Here is a 16,283-nt window from a genome sequence, read left to right on the forward strand (position 1 = left end):
TCACTTACACAGCGTCATTACGGCTCCTCCCGAGCCCCGGGAAGGTGTCACCGGACCCGGGTGTTTCAGTGGAGGAGCCCCCGGCCCGTGCCCGCGGAGCTCTGCCCGGAGGTGACAACTTGCGGGTCCCAGCAAGTGGCAAAAGCAACATTTTTTTCTAGCTGCTCCCTGGAACGAGCCACTTCACAGGTTGGTCAGATATGAAATGAGCTCTTTATTGAATACAAGGTTGGAATCTCAACAAAGGATTTACAAATCATTGCAAGAATTAAGGGAGTAAACAATGTGCTAAAGTCAACTGATAACACTTATTCTCATTGGATTTAAAATCTCAGCAGCGACTCCAGCACAGCACAAACCGAAACAGCTCCAACTACTAATCACGAAACCATTAGAAGTAACATTTGCCCAGAGGGCAGGATAAAGAATCACATATAGCAGTTTTCTGACCACTTTTCTTCATAAAATTATGACATTTATATTTTAACATTGAGAACTGGAATTAAATACAGGTCCAGAGAACAAAAAAAAAAAAAATCTTTCAGAAAAAGTAGTTTGTACAATGGCAGCTTTTATTGAAAAGGCAGTTTTTGTTTCAAGTTTAATTAATCTGACGTGTAGCTAACTAGAAATCGGAGCATTCCTCGGGTTTTCACGAGCCGCTTCCCAACCTGAGGCTGAACTCCACTCTCGCTTCACATGCCCTGCGCGAACGGCAAGGAAGGAGCTGCGCAAACAAACCCAGGGGAGGAGAAGCTGCTGCCAGAGAGGGAAGGGCAGCGCGATGGTCAAGTGCAGAGCGTAACAATTCCCAGGCCACAGAGAACCTCCAAGCGCTGCAGCCCCGGCGGGGCAGGAAGCCTGGGGGGACACTGAGCCCGAGACACAGCTCCGGGCTCGCTCCCCAGCACCCTGACACCCAGGGCGACCCGCAGGGCGCCGGGACAGCGCAGGAGCACCAGGAATACGGCTGGGTAAAGCCATATATACATTAAATAACCCTGCGAATGATCTCTTGGAATTGCAACTGTACACAAATATACAGAAAAATCACTTCCCATAGGTAAGCCCAAGGCAGCTCCAGAGAACACATACATTAAAAAAAAAAAGAAAATCCCATTTCTCTTTTCTAGTGGAAGAAGACGTGCAGAAAAAGGAGTTACATTTATGAAATTCAACACAACCACAGCCAAAGGCAGCGTGTCCATTAGCCTGTATGCAAAGGAAGCCGGGGAACGTGGTCTGTTAGGATGCGCTGTAGGAAACACCGTAACCTTGGATACAGATCGCAAGGACACCGGCTTCGGCTGCGACCTATTATCTGAGACGATGCCGAATGCAACAGTGAGTCATTTTAATGACTAGGGTATGTAAGCGAGATGATCCTCATTGTGCAACGCCTTTATCGAGAGTATCTACACGCAAAACATTTGGTGTATTCCCATGACATCAAGGTGTTCAGTTCAGAAGAACACTTTCTGCCTGCCACAGACGCCGCAACGTTGCCTGCTGCTTTCCCTTCTGTGGGGAGCAAGCAAGCAGTAGTGTCGTACTTCAGTGAGCTCTGTGCAATTACAACTGTAAATGTCGATTCTTTATTTTTATGGGCCAAAAGACAGGCTGGATCCATCTTAGGGAACTTACTTGCTTAACAAGTACGTTAACAAGAAAACATCACTGGGAAGTGCATTTATGACAATATAGCTGGTGCTGTATTTGAAATAGCGGCTGCTTTTCATGTGGCCTCTTTTATTTGTGGCGTTCTCTCTTAATTAGGAAAAAAATCCCATGGAGCGAACTGTTCAGGAACTGCGGTGGAAACCCACGCTAACAATAAACTCCCTTCTCCCAAGATAGCATTTCGTGAGCAACAGCCCTTGCGTCAGTCAGCTCCTCAAAGCCCCCTGCGACGTCCCCGTGCGAGCAGCAAGCCGAGGCGTGTGCCCCGAGCCAGCCGACGCTGAAGGGTTTCTGCAGCGGGGGGGCAGAAGCGGGGGCTGGCGCCCTGCGCCGAGGGGATCAGCGCAGCGGCCCCTAATGACGACGGGAAACGGGGCAGGAGGTCCCAAGCTACGGGGCTGACTGCTGTAACTATTTTGCACCTAATAAAGGAAATAAAGAGCAAGCAGAGAGTGACTGCCCTCTTTTTGATGACTGGTGGGCAGCTGAAGGCAGGCGGTCACTGTCACACTACTGAAGAGCTGCCGCTTGATTAGCTTGAGCTTGCGACCGGAGGCACAAGTTGCTTATTTTATGAACGAGCTCATCTCAGGCATCAAGAAGATTTATTTTAATTCGTGTAAATAAGGGGCCAGACACCTAGCACTCCTATTAGCCAAGATTCTTTCATCTGGTATAATTAATAGTTTAGTATAATTGAGCCTTTCTTTTTTAAATACCAAGCATCATTTTTCCTCATTGTAATTTCTATTTCAGCAAATAACCACCAGTCAGTGTCAGCTACTGATAATGGAGGCAAGATTAACTTGGAAAAGCTGCTGATACCTCTGGAGAGAAGAGATTTTCTGGAGATCTGAGAAACTCGGGTCAAAGAATTGAGAAGCAAGTTGTACCCAACAGATACACACCCCACTACATTCACTGCAGACCGTATAATGATAAGGCTCTTAGAATAATGCCACGAGGCTCCCACTAGGTTTAAAATTCTGTAACTAGCACTACAGCTGACTGCACTGTCGTCTGGGTGTCGTATCTGAAGAGAGAATCAGGTACTTTATGTGTGGGTAACGTTTTGTGATGGCCTGGTGTCCTGCCCAGACAGGCGTACCTACCGTAGGCACAGTACCCTGCTTCAGCAAACAGCCTGCTTAAGAGCACCGACTTTCAGTGTCAAATCACACCCGCCTGTAGCAGGAGCCACGGGCCATCTTGTGCTGCCAGATCTGAGTCAGAGAAACACGTTATTACAGATAGCACTAGACTGCACAAGTTACACGTAGGCATCCCATCAAGAAAAGCGTGTTAACATACAAAAAAGGTAACATATATATATACAGGAGCAGACATGCTGTATCAGTGGAGTCCAATTTTCAATGGTGATGCAGCCACACAACTACCAAAGGGTCAGGTGAAACACTGCAAATCATACCTGTAGTTCAGGACAAGTTCAGGGAAGGAGTTTGTCTCTATTTACAACAGAGTAGCAAAGACTACAAGTTTTAAAATCCAGCTGCCTCTACTAAAGAATCCAGATGTAATAGGGAAAATTTCAACAATTTTTCCAAGTCCTTATCCCCCAGCACTAACCAGCTACGTGCAGGAATACAGTATAATTTACAATACAGAAGGGTGGAGGTATAAATATACAACCGCTCTCCGCAGCCTCATTCCTTCTAAGTCAATAATTCATTTTGCCTCGAAAGGTACTGTGTCTCGTGCATTGTGTGCACTGTAATAGTATAGCAGCAAATATTTAAAGAAAAACATCATGATCCATATACCAAAAACATCAAAGAAAAGATTTGTTTGCAAATACGTACTTCAAGTATTTAAGTGGTCACTTCTATGCAAATCAGTCCAGCATTTCAGTTTTTCTTGGCAGCCAGGTGCTGTCCTCTCTCTGAGATTTATGCCCTTGGTTAGCAGACTGGTTTGTTACCAAGACTGACCCGCTTTCATCTGGAGAAAGACTGAAATGCCGCATTTTTTGCCACACTACATTTTTTTTCTGGTTATTTCTGAACCACTGGCCATTTCAAGTGAAATTCTTCACGAGCACTTTGTATGTGACAGGGTCTTTAACCGATTAGGGTACAAAAATCAGAGCGAAACATTTCAAACAGTAACCACGCCTCGAGCCTTTCCACTTCCCCTACCCACACCGTTTACCCCACGTGTCCTGCACTATTAGACCTGAAACTCCACCTTCAGTGCAACTGCTTTCAGAGCAGGTCTGGCAAAATGAGACCTGGAGGTTTTGGCTCCACGCAGTTGATCCAGAAATTTGCACAGCTTGCATGGTACTGGTGCCCTCCATACGCCAGCTTGAAGTTATCCATTTCCGAATTAAAGGCCTAAAATAACAAGAATTGAAACAAGTGTGACAGTCTCATCTACTCCGGGATCTAGGCACTAGAGTGGAAAACGGACACTGCACAGGTATCACCCCGGAATGGCACGGCATGGCAGGACCCTCGGAACAGACCACCCAATAAACAATATTTTATTGGAGTCTGCAAAGTGTCTGCAGGTGGGCTAAAACTTCCCATCACACCTGGGCACACTTTGCCTGTTGCAGCCAGTCTGAAGAGCCGCTGAGTAGCGGCTGATCTGACACCTGGCAACTAACTCACCTGGCTTCATGCATCTTCTGCTACCTATCGTGCAAGACAAAAGCTTGTTCTGCCAGCCAGTAGATAACCACTGCATTTATTTCACTTAGGGCAGATTTAGGCAGCTGCAATTCTTGATATTAGTGTTATTTCAGGTTGAATTTGATCTACTTTGTCCTGTTAATTGAATCTGCTTTACAATAGGAGCTTCTGAACAGTGTGTGAAGCCATGAAGGAGCTTAAAACACCTCGATGTTTGTTGCTAGGAGATACTTTCCAATGCTTCGCAGCTACTTATTTGAAAAAAATATTCTAGCCCTGCTCCCCGCACTGTGGATTTCCTACAGAGATTTCTAAAAATGCCATTGCCTACTACATATAGCCAAAAGTCAATATTTGTAGCAAACCCCCCCTAGAGTTCCCCTTCTTCTGCAACAGACACACAGGCAGCTGCAAGTTCAGAAACTCACTGCAGTGAATTTTCTACCACACAACAGAAGTAGCACAAAACCAGAAAGCTATTCACAAGATACAGGCATGCAGACAAGACAAAGGGGTGGCTCTAGAGCATGTTAGTGGATCAGATCAAGTGTTACGGTCACAAAAAAATGACTAGAAGAAAAGGATTAATGATCGGTACAATCGAGAATGACAGCTGAAAGCCAGTTAGCAGTTCAGCCTTCCACACTCAACTAAGAATGATTCTATAAAGAGTATGTTTTTTACAGGTTCGTACTTTTCTAGGAAGCTCTTCCACAGGTTTCTCTTCTTTCTGAAATAACGTTGAAACCAAAAAGTCAGCAAAACTGCCGATGTATGTTAATGGGTTGGCATTACTCTATACATATCCTGCGATTCCCTCCCAGCTCTGCTAATGGCAATAGTCCCCTCCTGGTGATCCTCAGAGATGCATTTCATAAAGAAAAGTCATTAAAAGCTTTTTATTTTTAAAAAACTGTACTTTTTCATTCTTAACATCCCAGTTTCTTCCCCATTATGAACAATTTAGCTCAACCCTTTATCCACATCTGTGGCACACCCAAAGCCCAGTGCATATAGAACATTGACTATTTGAGTCCCATCTGTAGGTCAGATTTTGCTTTTGCCACTTCCAGTGACAAATTATAGCCATGAAAATTTTTTAAATACACCCAAGGCCTAAAATGAAAGTCCAAACTGTAAATTAAAAATGGGTTTAACAGCAGAGGCCATTATACTTACTTTACTTCTTGAATCCACGTTTAGGAGGCACACTCCACAGGCAAGATCTTGGGCATTTTTAATCCCTGGACGCAGCATACAAGAAGAGAAATCCAGTGAGTTTTCATCTGGCTAAAGAAATGAGACAATAAAATTTAGGCATTTCAGTAACCGAAGGAGCTGCAGACATTATGATAAAAACTATCCGTCTGGTTGCTACCGAGAGCCGTGGTATCACACCGACAACGTGGCAGGGATGACATATGACATTTTCTCATAAACTGATGTGTGATTTAATCAAAGCCGTTAGTATGTATTTGCAACCCTGCTATGCAATCTCCATCAGCATTAATTTATAACACTCGAGCTCTTGAAAAAGGGTTAGACTACAAAGGAAAGAATTCTTAAGTTCCACGTTCCCACATCAAAAGGGGAAGAAACTTCAGAGGAAAGAGCCCAGGCGGCGGCTGCCACATTTCAACTGCAGCGTCTTAAGAACTGGACGAAGACAAACAGTGGTATGCAACAACTATTTGTGCAGCTGCGAGGAAAGGAGGCATCGGCCAGCACAGCTTCACTAGTTAGCATTTGAAGCGGCGTCTGTATCTGTGTTTATTGTCCTGAATTCCCTATTATTGCCTGACCAAAAAAGGGCAGTTGTTATTCTTGCTGAAGGTCTTTCTGAAGCTAGAACATGGCACAGCCGTACAAAACGGGATATTAAGGTTAGCCCAGCCATATTAGAATTAAGGTCACCAGCCACACACAAGTTCAGGTTAAAGAGAGGCAAAGGTTGGGAGAATAAGCCTGCAAATAAGTAATAAATGGATATAATCACTTTTCCGGCACACAGTCTTACATTTCAGCCGCAAGATAAATGATAATTTAGAACTTTGCACGAGGGTGGTATAAAACAGTTGAAGATTTGCTTGAAGGTAGAGGTGCAAATAAAAACAATCACTAGAAATGCAAGAAGCTTAAAAAAAATGGTGTGATCCTAGAACACGTGTACGCGTAATCCACGCTCCAGGTATGCTGATCACGCTCCCCTGCTGAATGGCTGGAGAATAATTGGAATCTTGAAAAAAACACCCTTTAATCTTTAAGTAGATCAATCAAATTAATAAAGGCACTCTAATATTTGTTTACCAAATGCACGAGTGAAGCAAATGAGAAGGTCATCCTGTAATTTGCAGTGAAAAACCACAAGGCTGTGCATAAAATTACCTTGTAACAAAATCCTTTCAAAGATAAAATTAACCTTTCCAAGCACATGCCTCAGAGCTAGAATACTTCTCTCTACTTAATTGGCACTTCGGCATCATTTGGGATCCGTGACTGCAATACCCCGGAAGAAGGTATGGGCTCCACACCTTCCAGGGACCCAGGTGGAGGAGAGGAACGGAAAGGGATGATTTTGAGAGCTCCAGGAGCCCCTGTCTCTTGGATAACTTCAGAGGTACGGTGTCTGTATGAGAAGTCATTATTCGCAGCTCCTAGCACACTTAAAATTTATCTGGACCACTGCAGCTTGGAGAACACGTGGCCAAGCTTTGGACTTTAAGGTAATCCCTGTAATCTTCCAAGGAAAAGCACTTTAAGAACTAAATTTTAATCCACTTGCTTAAATCAGGAGAGGATCCTGATAGCTTTTTAGATTGTTACTATCAACAATGCCAGAGTTCAAACAGATGAATCCCAGTCTATCAACTTCATCTGCCAAGCTGTAAAATATTGAAAGTATAAATTTCATATTATGACAGGCTTTGTGCAACACAGGACATCGCCCAAAATACCTGCTTGCTACCACTGTTTGTACTGGAGAGGTTTAAAAGGTGTGTAAAAAGGGACTGATCATTTATAATACCTGTTCTGCAGGGAATGACAGTGAGCTGAAGATGTTCAAGCAGACACCAAGTACCCTGGGCCTTACTTATAAATGAGTGTTTACTGTGAAGGAAAAATCTTTAGTGGCCATAGTTGCATTGCAAGCAGGAAGCCACAAATTAAAATGTTCAGTGAAAACATAACCATGGTAATGATCTGCTTACTGATGCTTGATGTAACGTACTGATACTAAGAGTTAAAGGTTCCTTAGGCATATACTTAAAGGGATCCATTATGCAAGATGATTATCAAGCCCCTACAGATGGATGATTCCCTAAAAATATGAGTTTTACCATGGTTAAAGAAAGTTGTTTTGCACAGTGTATTTCCTGCAACATACATACACAAAAAGGGCAAGGTATTTAACAGCAAGGCGATTTTCTTGCTTTCTGATTGTCTGTATTCTGTACCCGGCCCCAGTATGCCCCTCTTTTTCCCAGTTCTTTTGCAGACCCTTCCCATGGGGTGCTCCTCTTGAAGGCCACCCCTCCCACAGCCCCTCACCACCTCTCCTTGTACCACTCGCCCGCTTATGTAGAAAGCTCTCAAGCTCCTACCAGACTTTCAGAGCAATTGAGCTTTTTCTGGCAGTTCTATTCAGAGGAGGAAAAGCTATTTAGTCTGTAGCAGGAACCAAAACAAACTTAGGCATTTCCAAATGCAGAAAGAGAGGAAACAGTTGAGTTATTCCTGTGTTGCTGCATTGTGTGCTCTTGTATTGTGAGCATTAGAACTAATGGCAGGGATATTACAAAGACAAGGTATGTCCACATTATTCTGGCTTCATAAAATGGCTTATTTAAATTTTACTAAATTTCCCTTACTGGAGAGGTCCACAGGCACACAGGATATCATCTAAATCATTAAGACACTAAGTAAGATAACATCCCATTTATACATAAGTAACAGTTTTCTTACAGAGAGCTTTAAACTGGATTTCACAAATAAGTGCATTTCCATTTTGCAAGAGAAAAATACAAAGTGTAAAGTTAGGACACCCCGTGAAGTCACTTTACATATAATTATGACATTTCTTTTAGTAAAGACATAGCTTATTTTTGGACTTACCGTTAAAGCAGCAAGTGACATGAAGCTTATTAGGTTGTTCCACACTTTATCAATATCCTTCAGCAGCTGCTGGAGTTTCTCACTACAAACAGCAGTTGCTTTGATACCGAGTTCAACTCTCTTTGTTACTCTGTAGACTTCAACAACCCCTGTTGATATAAAACACAGTGGAGGATTGCAGAGAATTCACTGCAAGCACAGCTTCCTGAAACTTTCACTCAGAAATAGCACAAAACAGGCATGGCACACAGAAGGTGGTCATGGACGGGTATTTCAAAGTAGTAGTTACATTTATTTAGCAGAAGAGTTGTTCATCATTTCAGTGCAGGCAAGGATTAAGCTAAAAATAATACCAATTTGAGAAGAGTAATTATATATTACTGTTTTTCAGAGGAGAACTTTAAATACAAGAGACATGGTAAATTAGAACATACCTAGTAAATATTCCATGCCTTGAGCAGACTGGATAACTTCAGTGCAAACGGATGAACTACTTATTCCATTTAAGGTATCATTTGCTTTCTTTATGACCTGGTGGGAATGAGTTTCATAAAACAATGGTGTTATCTACCTTAAAATAATTATTACAAACAAGATTGTCCCCAACAGAAACCGTTACATGAAAAAGGAGGCAAATTGCATATGAAATGATTGCTGTACTCCATCACATGTTTTTATATATTTATGCTGCAACTATAAGTAGATCACGGGGAAAGTATGAACATTTAAAACCTTAATGTATTCCCCCAAATATTTTCTTTACCAAAATAATAGTTTTAAGAGGATGCATGCATTGCTATCTAGTTTATTAATAACATTTACAGTTTGGGCTGTCTAATACTCAAATGCAAAGAAGAAATTTTAAGGAAAACTAATCTGGCTGTGAAACATCTGACACCCATTACCAAAAAATGAGCGGCCCCTCCACGCAGCACATTGAACAAGGCTGTTTCTCAAGTGCTGAAGAGCCAGATGCTGGTATCAGTGCCCTGAACAACAGGGCACCCAAATCACTGCAACCTCACATTAACTAGTTAACTTGAAAATTTAGGCAAAAGCCAGACTAATCACAAATGACAGGGAGATTAGTACAGGATCTTTCACTGAGGAGGTAATGCTTCTGCTGTGTGACAGCTTTTGATTTAAAAACTGTAATCCACTTGGGCTGATTCACACCCTTTCTGTGCCTCACTGGTCTTAAACACTGAGTGAGGTGGCACCTCAGGAAGGAGGAAGAGGTTTCGAGCAGGATATACACTTACTTGCAGGGCACTCTCCAAGCATCTTTGCCATTCGTATGCGTACCTCTCACTTTCCTGTTTGAAAGAAAAGGACAGTCTGAATCTTGTTCCTACACACATTTCCCTTTCTCCTACCACAACAGACATACAGCAGACGGGTATTCTGTCTATTTGCAGATTAGCTATGTAAACTTTTAACATAACTATTCCTAATTTTTCCCCCATTCTTTAAATATTCTCTTTGCACCTGAACTCTAAAATTTGATTTCTGGGAGTTAGAACTAGTTTCAAAGGGAAGAACATGTACAAACGGGTAAAAGTTTGCATTGTACATACCTACTCCCGACACGTTTGTTACAAGACTGCTGTTCTAGAAATGGGGATTAGCAGAATTTAATCTGAGTCCTTTCACCATCTATTCTCAAGATGAGCAAGAGAAGTAACTATCACACAGCCAAAAAAGTTAAGCCATTTCCCAAAGCCAATGGTCTCGGTGCCAAAGCTGGCATTAGATTTAAGTTGTAACTAATTTCCAGTTACAAATTTAGACTGCAAGGTCAAGTGATTCTGACTGACTTTCAGACGACAGCATTTTTTCCCCACTTTAAAGACAGGAGAGAGGAAACCTCCTTTATGAGCAGTTTCTGATCAAAACTTTTAACCTTACCCAGATGCCATCTTAGAATCATACTCTGAATTCAAATAGCTAAAGTCCCAACGAGCTGGGATACAGAACACCCTTGATATCACACTGATGAAAGCCATTGCCAATATACTTGTATTCCAGGTAATTCCTTACCTCAACTTCCCCAGTCAAGTCTTTGTATTTGTCTCTGATGACAGGCAAAGCAAGCTTCTCACTTAAGGTATTTGAACGATCCCTAAATGGCTGTTCCAAAACTGGTAAAGGTGAAGAGCGACTTATTTCTCGATCACCTAGGCTTAAGCTCCTTTTATGAGACCCTAAAAAGTTAAGATATAAACAAGTTAGCTGTCTACTTACAAAGGCACAGACAATTTAAAATTAATAAAACAGTAGCAAGACATGGACTACTACTCCAGGAGAACAAAGCCTCCTATTTACTCAATGACTGGTGCAAATTTCCCCAGTTCCTCAATGCTTACCATTTTTTGGCACAAAAATCTTTTTCTTTTAGAAAGAGACCTGCTCCAAACACAACAGAAATCAATGAGAAGATTCAGCTTTCTTCTGGTACCCTTTGAAACAATCCCCACTGGCTAATTTATAATTTCATTAGAAAAATTAGCCTCTGATAAGCACCTGCATTATGGGCTTCCTCCACCCTGAGCAGGCTTACCTTGAACAGACAGGTCAAAGGTAGCCAGTTCACTCTTGATCATTTCTTCACTAGATTTCACCTTGCCTTGGGAAGTTGCCACCAAGAAGTCAAACTTGCTGATTTTTGGCTTTTCACTTTGAAATTCTCCAAAGTCATCTGTGGGCTCTCTTCGCAGTTCAGAAGAGATACCACTAGCAAGGAAGTCTGCCTCTTGATTCGTGTCAGCTGCTGCTGCATCCTGGGCTTCTGATGAAGGTCTTGCAAAATCACCAAAGTCTCCAATGTCATCATCACTTGGACCGCTGGATATTGGTCCAGAGTCTTTAAAGTTTGCAAAGGCTGCAAAGGAAACATCCTGCAAAGCATCTTCACTAGAAAAGGTTGTCACTTTGGAAACTGTTGTCATGGTAATGTTTTCTGAACTGCCGAACAAGGTCTCCTTCTTCTGAAGAACAGAAGTAGCCGCGGAGGATCCACTTCCTGAAGACTGGACAAAGGAGGAGAGCTTCTTGCCCTGATGAATGTCTTCTTTGTCGGACCAGTCATAGCTCGCCAGGCTGCTGACTGCAGACCCACTGTTATAGCTTCCAAATGGGGCACATTTTAAGTCATCTATATCTGAGAAAAACAAACCCCTACAATTAGAAGCTGAAGTTCAAACATTAATCTCTCTACGGTGTATAAAAACAATAGCAACTTGCTAAGAGTCTTAAAGAACTGCAAGAACAAACACAGTGAATTTTTTTTTCAGTGAGGCTTAGACTACAGTTTGCACAAAAATAATCTGAAAAATACCTAAGCATTTAATACCAAAATTTCTCCATTTAATACATGTAAGCCTTGACCTTTGAATATTATCTTGTATTTTAAGCTGCAAGTCACCATCCCACTATGGGTAGTGAAGAAACATTAAAAAAAAATAGATGTTTCTAGACAGTACAGACTGCACAGATCACCAGTTCAGTTTTCTGATGCTGGCTGCAGAATCTGCAATCAAAATGTAAACATTAGCAACTCAAACATCTTATCGCATTGCTTCATCTTATCAAAACCAACCACACAGAAGACTGGGCTAACTTTTCCATTCCCTCTGATAAAGTATTAATATATTTTAACTTTATATTCATGCTTTGATACAAATAATGTATAAAAATGTGCTGCAAGAATTTTTAAAAAATAGAAATTCTGTTTAAGCTTATCACAGTTACTGCAGCGCCGCACAGCCGACTCTTCAAACTTACAGGTTCCAGGAATGACGTGAAAATTGCAAAGATCTTGTTTTAGCTTTTACAAACTATTCATTCAGTTATGTATAGAGAAAATCCAATTATTCTGCAGAAAGCTCCAAATGTTTATACTCACCCGGCAATTATATGGGCCAAAAGGTTCTTCTCACTGCCACGAGCAGGTATGAGACATAGCCTGGCTGCTTACATTACAGCCAGCAAAGGAGCCTGCACAGTGAGCAGGGTCTGCTGGGCTTTGGCCACTACTCATTCAACTGATCTTTCACGTTTAGACTGAGATTGATCCATAGTGAAGGCACAGAGTGCCAGGGGCTGGGTAGTTTTCATTAAAGCATTAAAAAAAAAAGCCCTACTATACTACATTTGGCATTTGTTTTCCAGCATTAACAATTGTCAGTTTGGATTAGACACTCAGCCGCTGCTCAGTGCCTAGGGTCAAACGGTCTCGAGGTAAAGCAAACCCAAACCAGAAAATATATTCTCTCAGCATCGTTTGAGCTGATAAACATTAGGGTCTTGACTGGCTGGCACGCGGTAGCAGCAACTTGGGTTTCAAACAGCCAGGATGGAAACAAGCTGACTTTCCAGCTGCCCTCTTTATTCAATCTGGCCACACCAGCCTGAGGATTAAGGCATTTTAACAAAACATTTCTGCCTTCACTTATTCATTTTACTGGAAGGGGAGAGCACACTATGCTTTAGGCTGCTTTCCAGGCATGACCCACATACATGACTAATTAAAAAGTCCAACAAATATACAATGTAATGATAGTTTAATGGCTACTCCAATAAAAGGCCCTTTGCAATGGGTCAGTGAGGCATGGTGTGTCATCTATCAGATTTTCCTAAGGGATAGTCTTCCTGCAGCTGCTGCATTTGCACATGACAGCATCTCAATAACAAACGTTAGCACCTTGCATATATACAGCAAGATTTCAAAGAGCCATTCGAATATTAAATTTGTAGAGCAAGCAGTTTACAGAAGGGTAAACAGGCAAGAGATGAAATCACCTGCTTATGGCAAAACTGAATAGAAAGAAGGCTCCGAGGTAAAAAGAAGCTGACTTGCAAGGGATCAGTAATTTATCACAAGAAACCACACCTTGTGCTTTCAAATATACGGTTTTGTTTAAAGAAGTTAAATGAAAGCTTCACTAGCATTAAAGAGAGTGCCAGAATAACCTACAAAATGTTAGCCAACTGTAATTAATCCTGGGATCTTGAAAATACCACCGTGTACTAGGCAACCTATTTTTTTTTTCAATTTGTGTTGACTCCAATACCCAGCAAAGATTTAAGCACTGCTATTGTTTCAGTGCTCACCAGGAAATGAAAAGAGTGATGATCCTACTGTGAAGATCTGCACAATCTATTGTGAATGATTTCTTTGATAACTGGTAAGAGCTTGAGCTGAAAACACATCCTAAAGGACCAGGTCAGCGTACTCCTCCTGATCTGATCCCGGCTCAGAGGCACAGGCAGAATCAGCAGCAGCTTTCGGTGGCAATCCTGAACTCCCCGTGCCTCGCCCGCAATCAATAGGTCATGACAGGGAAGGCAGAACGATATTTTAATTATTCACAAACTAAGATTCAGGATTCTCTATGTGAATTCATGCAGATATGAAACCCATCTGCATAGGTGCAAGAGGCAACGTGAAATGTAATAATTCAACTCTGTACATTCTATTTATGGGGACAGTTACAAAAGGATTATTCTGGTGAATAAACTTTCCTAAGATTATTATATTACAGGAAAAATAAAACAATTCATTGAGAAATAAGAATGTATGAGTAACTGTCCGTAATCCAAGGTAAACTAGCTTTTATAAGAATTCTTATTCTATTGCAAAAAAACCCAACATTTTGCTGTGCCATGAACTTCACTTCATAGAATCATTTGCCACAAGTTAGATGTTTTTGAGTAGAGGAAGTAAAATCATAACCTTTGCCATAGCTACAGCAAAACTAAAGGCTGCTCTGAGCGCATTTGCTGCATAATGAAGAGAGGAGCTTCTCCCCCCCACAGGTAGCGGAGCAACTTGCCACCAGACTAATAAGTGAAGAAGCAGTTTACATGTGAAAAGCACTCCTTGGCTGACCCTAGAGAACTCTTCATGATGTGAGTATCTATATTATCAGCAAAAAGATTGTTTTATTAACCAGTGTTAAGAACCGCTCTTCCAACAGCCTTTTTCTTAAAGACCACAGATGCGTGTAACGAATAAAAAAGCTCCAGGTACAATGCTGCAGTTCTAGCCTCTGATGTAATAAAAGCTTCATTTTGCCAGTTTGGCAATTCCAAATTTAAGAAGATGAATGTGTATTAGTAATGTTTTTTTCAAAGCAAGAGATGATTAAGTGGGAAAAAAAAATTAATTCCTTCTAACTAAGCATCACACTTAGCAAAGACAGATGCTACGGAGCTACGGCCATTTCCTCCTGGAGGACACTTTTAGTAAGAACAGGATCTGAACTGATGAGAATCATCATATTTTATAACAAAAATGAGCAAAGACGAAATCCATTCAAAATTCTATGAAAATGCCTTGTTTTGGGGATTGCAATCTTTTTTTGCAAGGTTGAAAGGGATTTCTTAGCATTTTTTGGAGAGCATACAGCAAATTCCCTGTCGAAGCAGGGCAGATCTTGTATCGATCACGCGTTAGGAATCCTACAATCCTACCACAAGAGATATAGAAATAGGTTTCAGTGAAACGTTTCATCGTTAAGCAGTGTTCCTTAGTAATCTCAGTAGCAATTCTGTGATGTCTTTCAGAAATGACACGAGAGGTTTGAGTTTAGTTTTGTTATAAAAATCCAAAAGCTCTTACTCCCAGTAGAGTTAAAGCCACACGTCATCAGCACTCTCAGCGTTGGCTGGTGAGACCACAAAACACCCCCCAGATTAAATACACTCGATATCAATTCTCAAATCCCTTATAGATGGGGGCAGGGCGGGACGACTGCATGTGTGTCTGTAAAAATCAAAGGCAGATCCATTCAAATATCACGAAATCACACTTTTTTTCCTTAAAAATATTTTCTAGCAGACCAAGAATGGAAAAAGTGATCTTCACAGTGTCATGCTGGAGCGCAGGAAGTTTCCGAAAGCTTTCAAAACCAAACCCAATTTGTATTTTTTCCAAAGCAAAAGGTTTGAAATATTTACCATTTACTTTCTATCCATTTTGAGCTACCAAAACCATGGTCCAACCTGCCTCATCATCGCCTGGGGACAGCTACAGCTATACAAGCCAGCCACACAGCTGCTGGAGCGAGGCAAAGCAAGAGCTGCCAAGGAAGGTGCACGAGAATACCGACAGAGGATGAAATACAGTTAAAACACTGTTTCCCAGTGTTATCTCATCTACAGAAAAACTTGACATCCTTCATTTGAGCCAACTATAACAATTTATTTCAACGACCAAGGATTAAGTTATGGCTGGAGGCAATTTACAAGCTGGAGCCTTCAACGTCAACAGTTTAATCATTTAAGGAAAACCCTTGACAGCGTTAGTGATATTCTAAAGAAAACTGAAAAAGACAATTCAGAAGGTTGGAATATATTTTGTGATTTTAACCAGTGTAGGAGAGTTTCCAGTTTTTATACTTCAGTTTATATTAAATTCTGGTGAATAAGTGTAAGTCTTGTGCCATTTTTTTGGTTGTTAGGGTGATGCAGGTGGTAGCTAGTTCTGTTCCCAGCATCCACGCACCAAACCCAGAGCTGCTACACTGGGAATGTCTCCGTTCAGAGACTGGACAAGGGCAGGCACCCCCTCCTTACAGCTTCACCTGATAAAGGCGGAGATGAAACTGGAAGAATACAGAGGCTTGGACGTACTGCTGCGATCTGTGCTGTGCCTATCAGCAACCAGAAAAATTCAAAGCCCATTTCTCAGCTGGGGAAGTCTGGAAGAGCGTTAATGACAAGGGAGTTACTCCAATTTACTTTTGTTCAAGAATGGCAGTACCTAGCACTGCTAAGGTGGAAACTGTCAAGAATGCTGACTCTAAGATAAATTAAAATGAAGAAAAAAGGAGA

The 16,283-nt window shown here is 41.6% G+C and overlaps 1 protein-coding gene across 5 annotated transcripts in view; it reads right to left on the reverse strand.

The window, feature by feature from the left end:
• Positions 1-194: 194 nt before the first annotated feature.
• SYNRG (synergin gamma) overlaps positions 195-16,283 on the reverse strand; it is a 43,680-nt gene continuing 27,591 nt past the window's right edge. For 3 of the 5 annotated variants that reach the window (XM_074890497.1, XM_074890496.1, XM_074890494.1), the window contains 8 exons: positions 11,008-11,607; positions 10,488-10,651; positions 9,710-9,763; positions 8,882-8,978; positions 8,448-8,596; positions 5,514-5,624; positions 5,029-5,064; positions 195-4,034 (listed from right to left, as the gene is read on the reverse strand). In XM_074890497.1, the coding sequence (XP_074746598.1) occupies positions 3,903-4,034; positions 5,029-5,064; positions 5,514-5,624; positions 8,448-8,596; positions 8,882-8,978; positions 9,710-9,763; positions 10,488-10,651; positions 11,008-11,607 (1,343 nt within the window). In that variant the 3' untranslated portion in view covers positions 195-3,902. The remainder of the gene's footprint in view (positions 4,035-5,028; positions 5,065-5,513; positions 5,625-8,447; positions 8,597-8,881; positions 8,979-9,709; positions 9,764-10,487; positions 10,652-11,007; positions 11,608-16,283) is intronic. The other 2 variants (XM_074890498.1, XM_074890495.1) reach the window with 1 other exon arrangement.

Source organism: Strix uralensis, chromosome 20 (assembly GCF_047716275.1).
Source record: "Strix uralensis isolate ZFMK-TIS-50842 chromosome 20, bStrUra1, whole genome shotgun sequence".
Classification (NCBI taxonomy): domain Eukaryota; kingdom Metazoa; phylum Chordata; class Aves; order Strigiformes; family Strigidae; genus Strix; species Strix uralensis.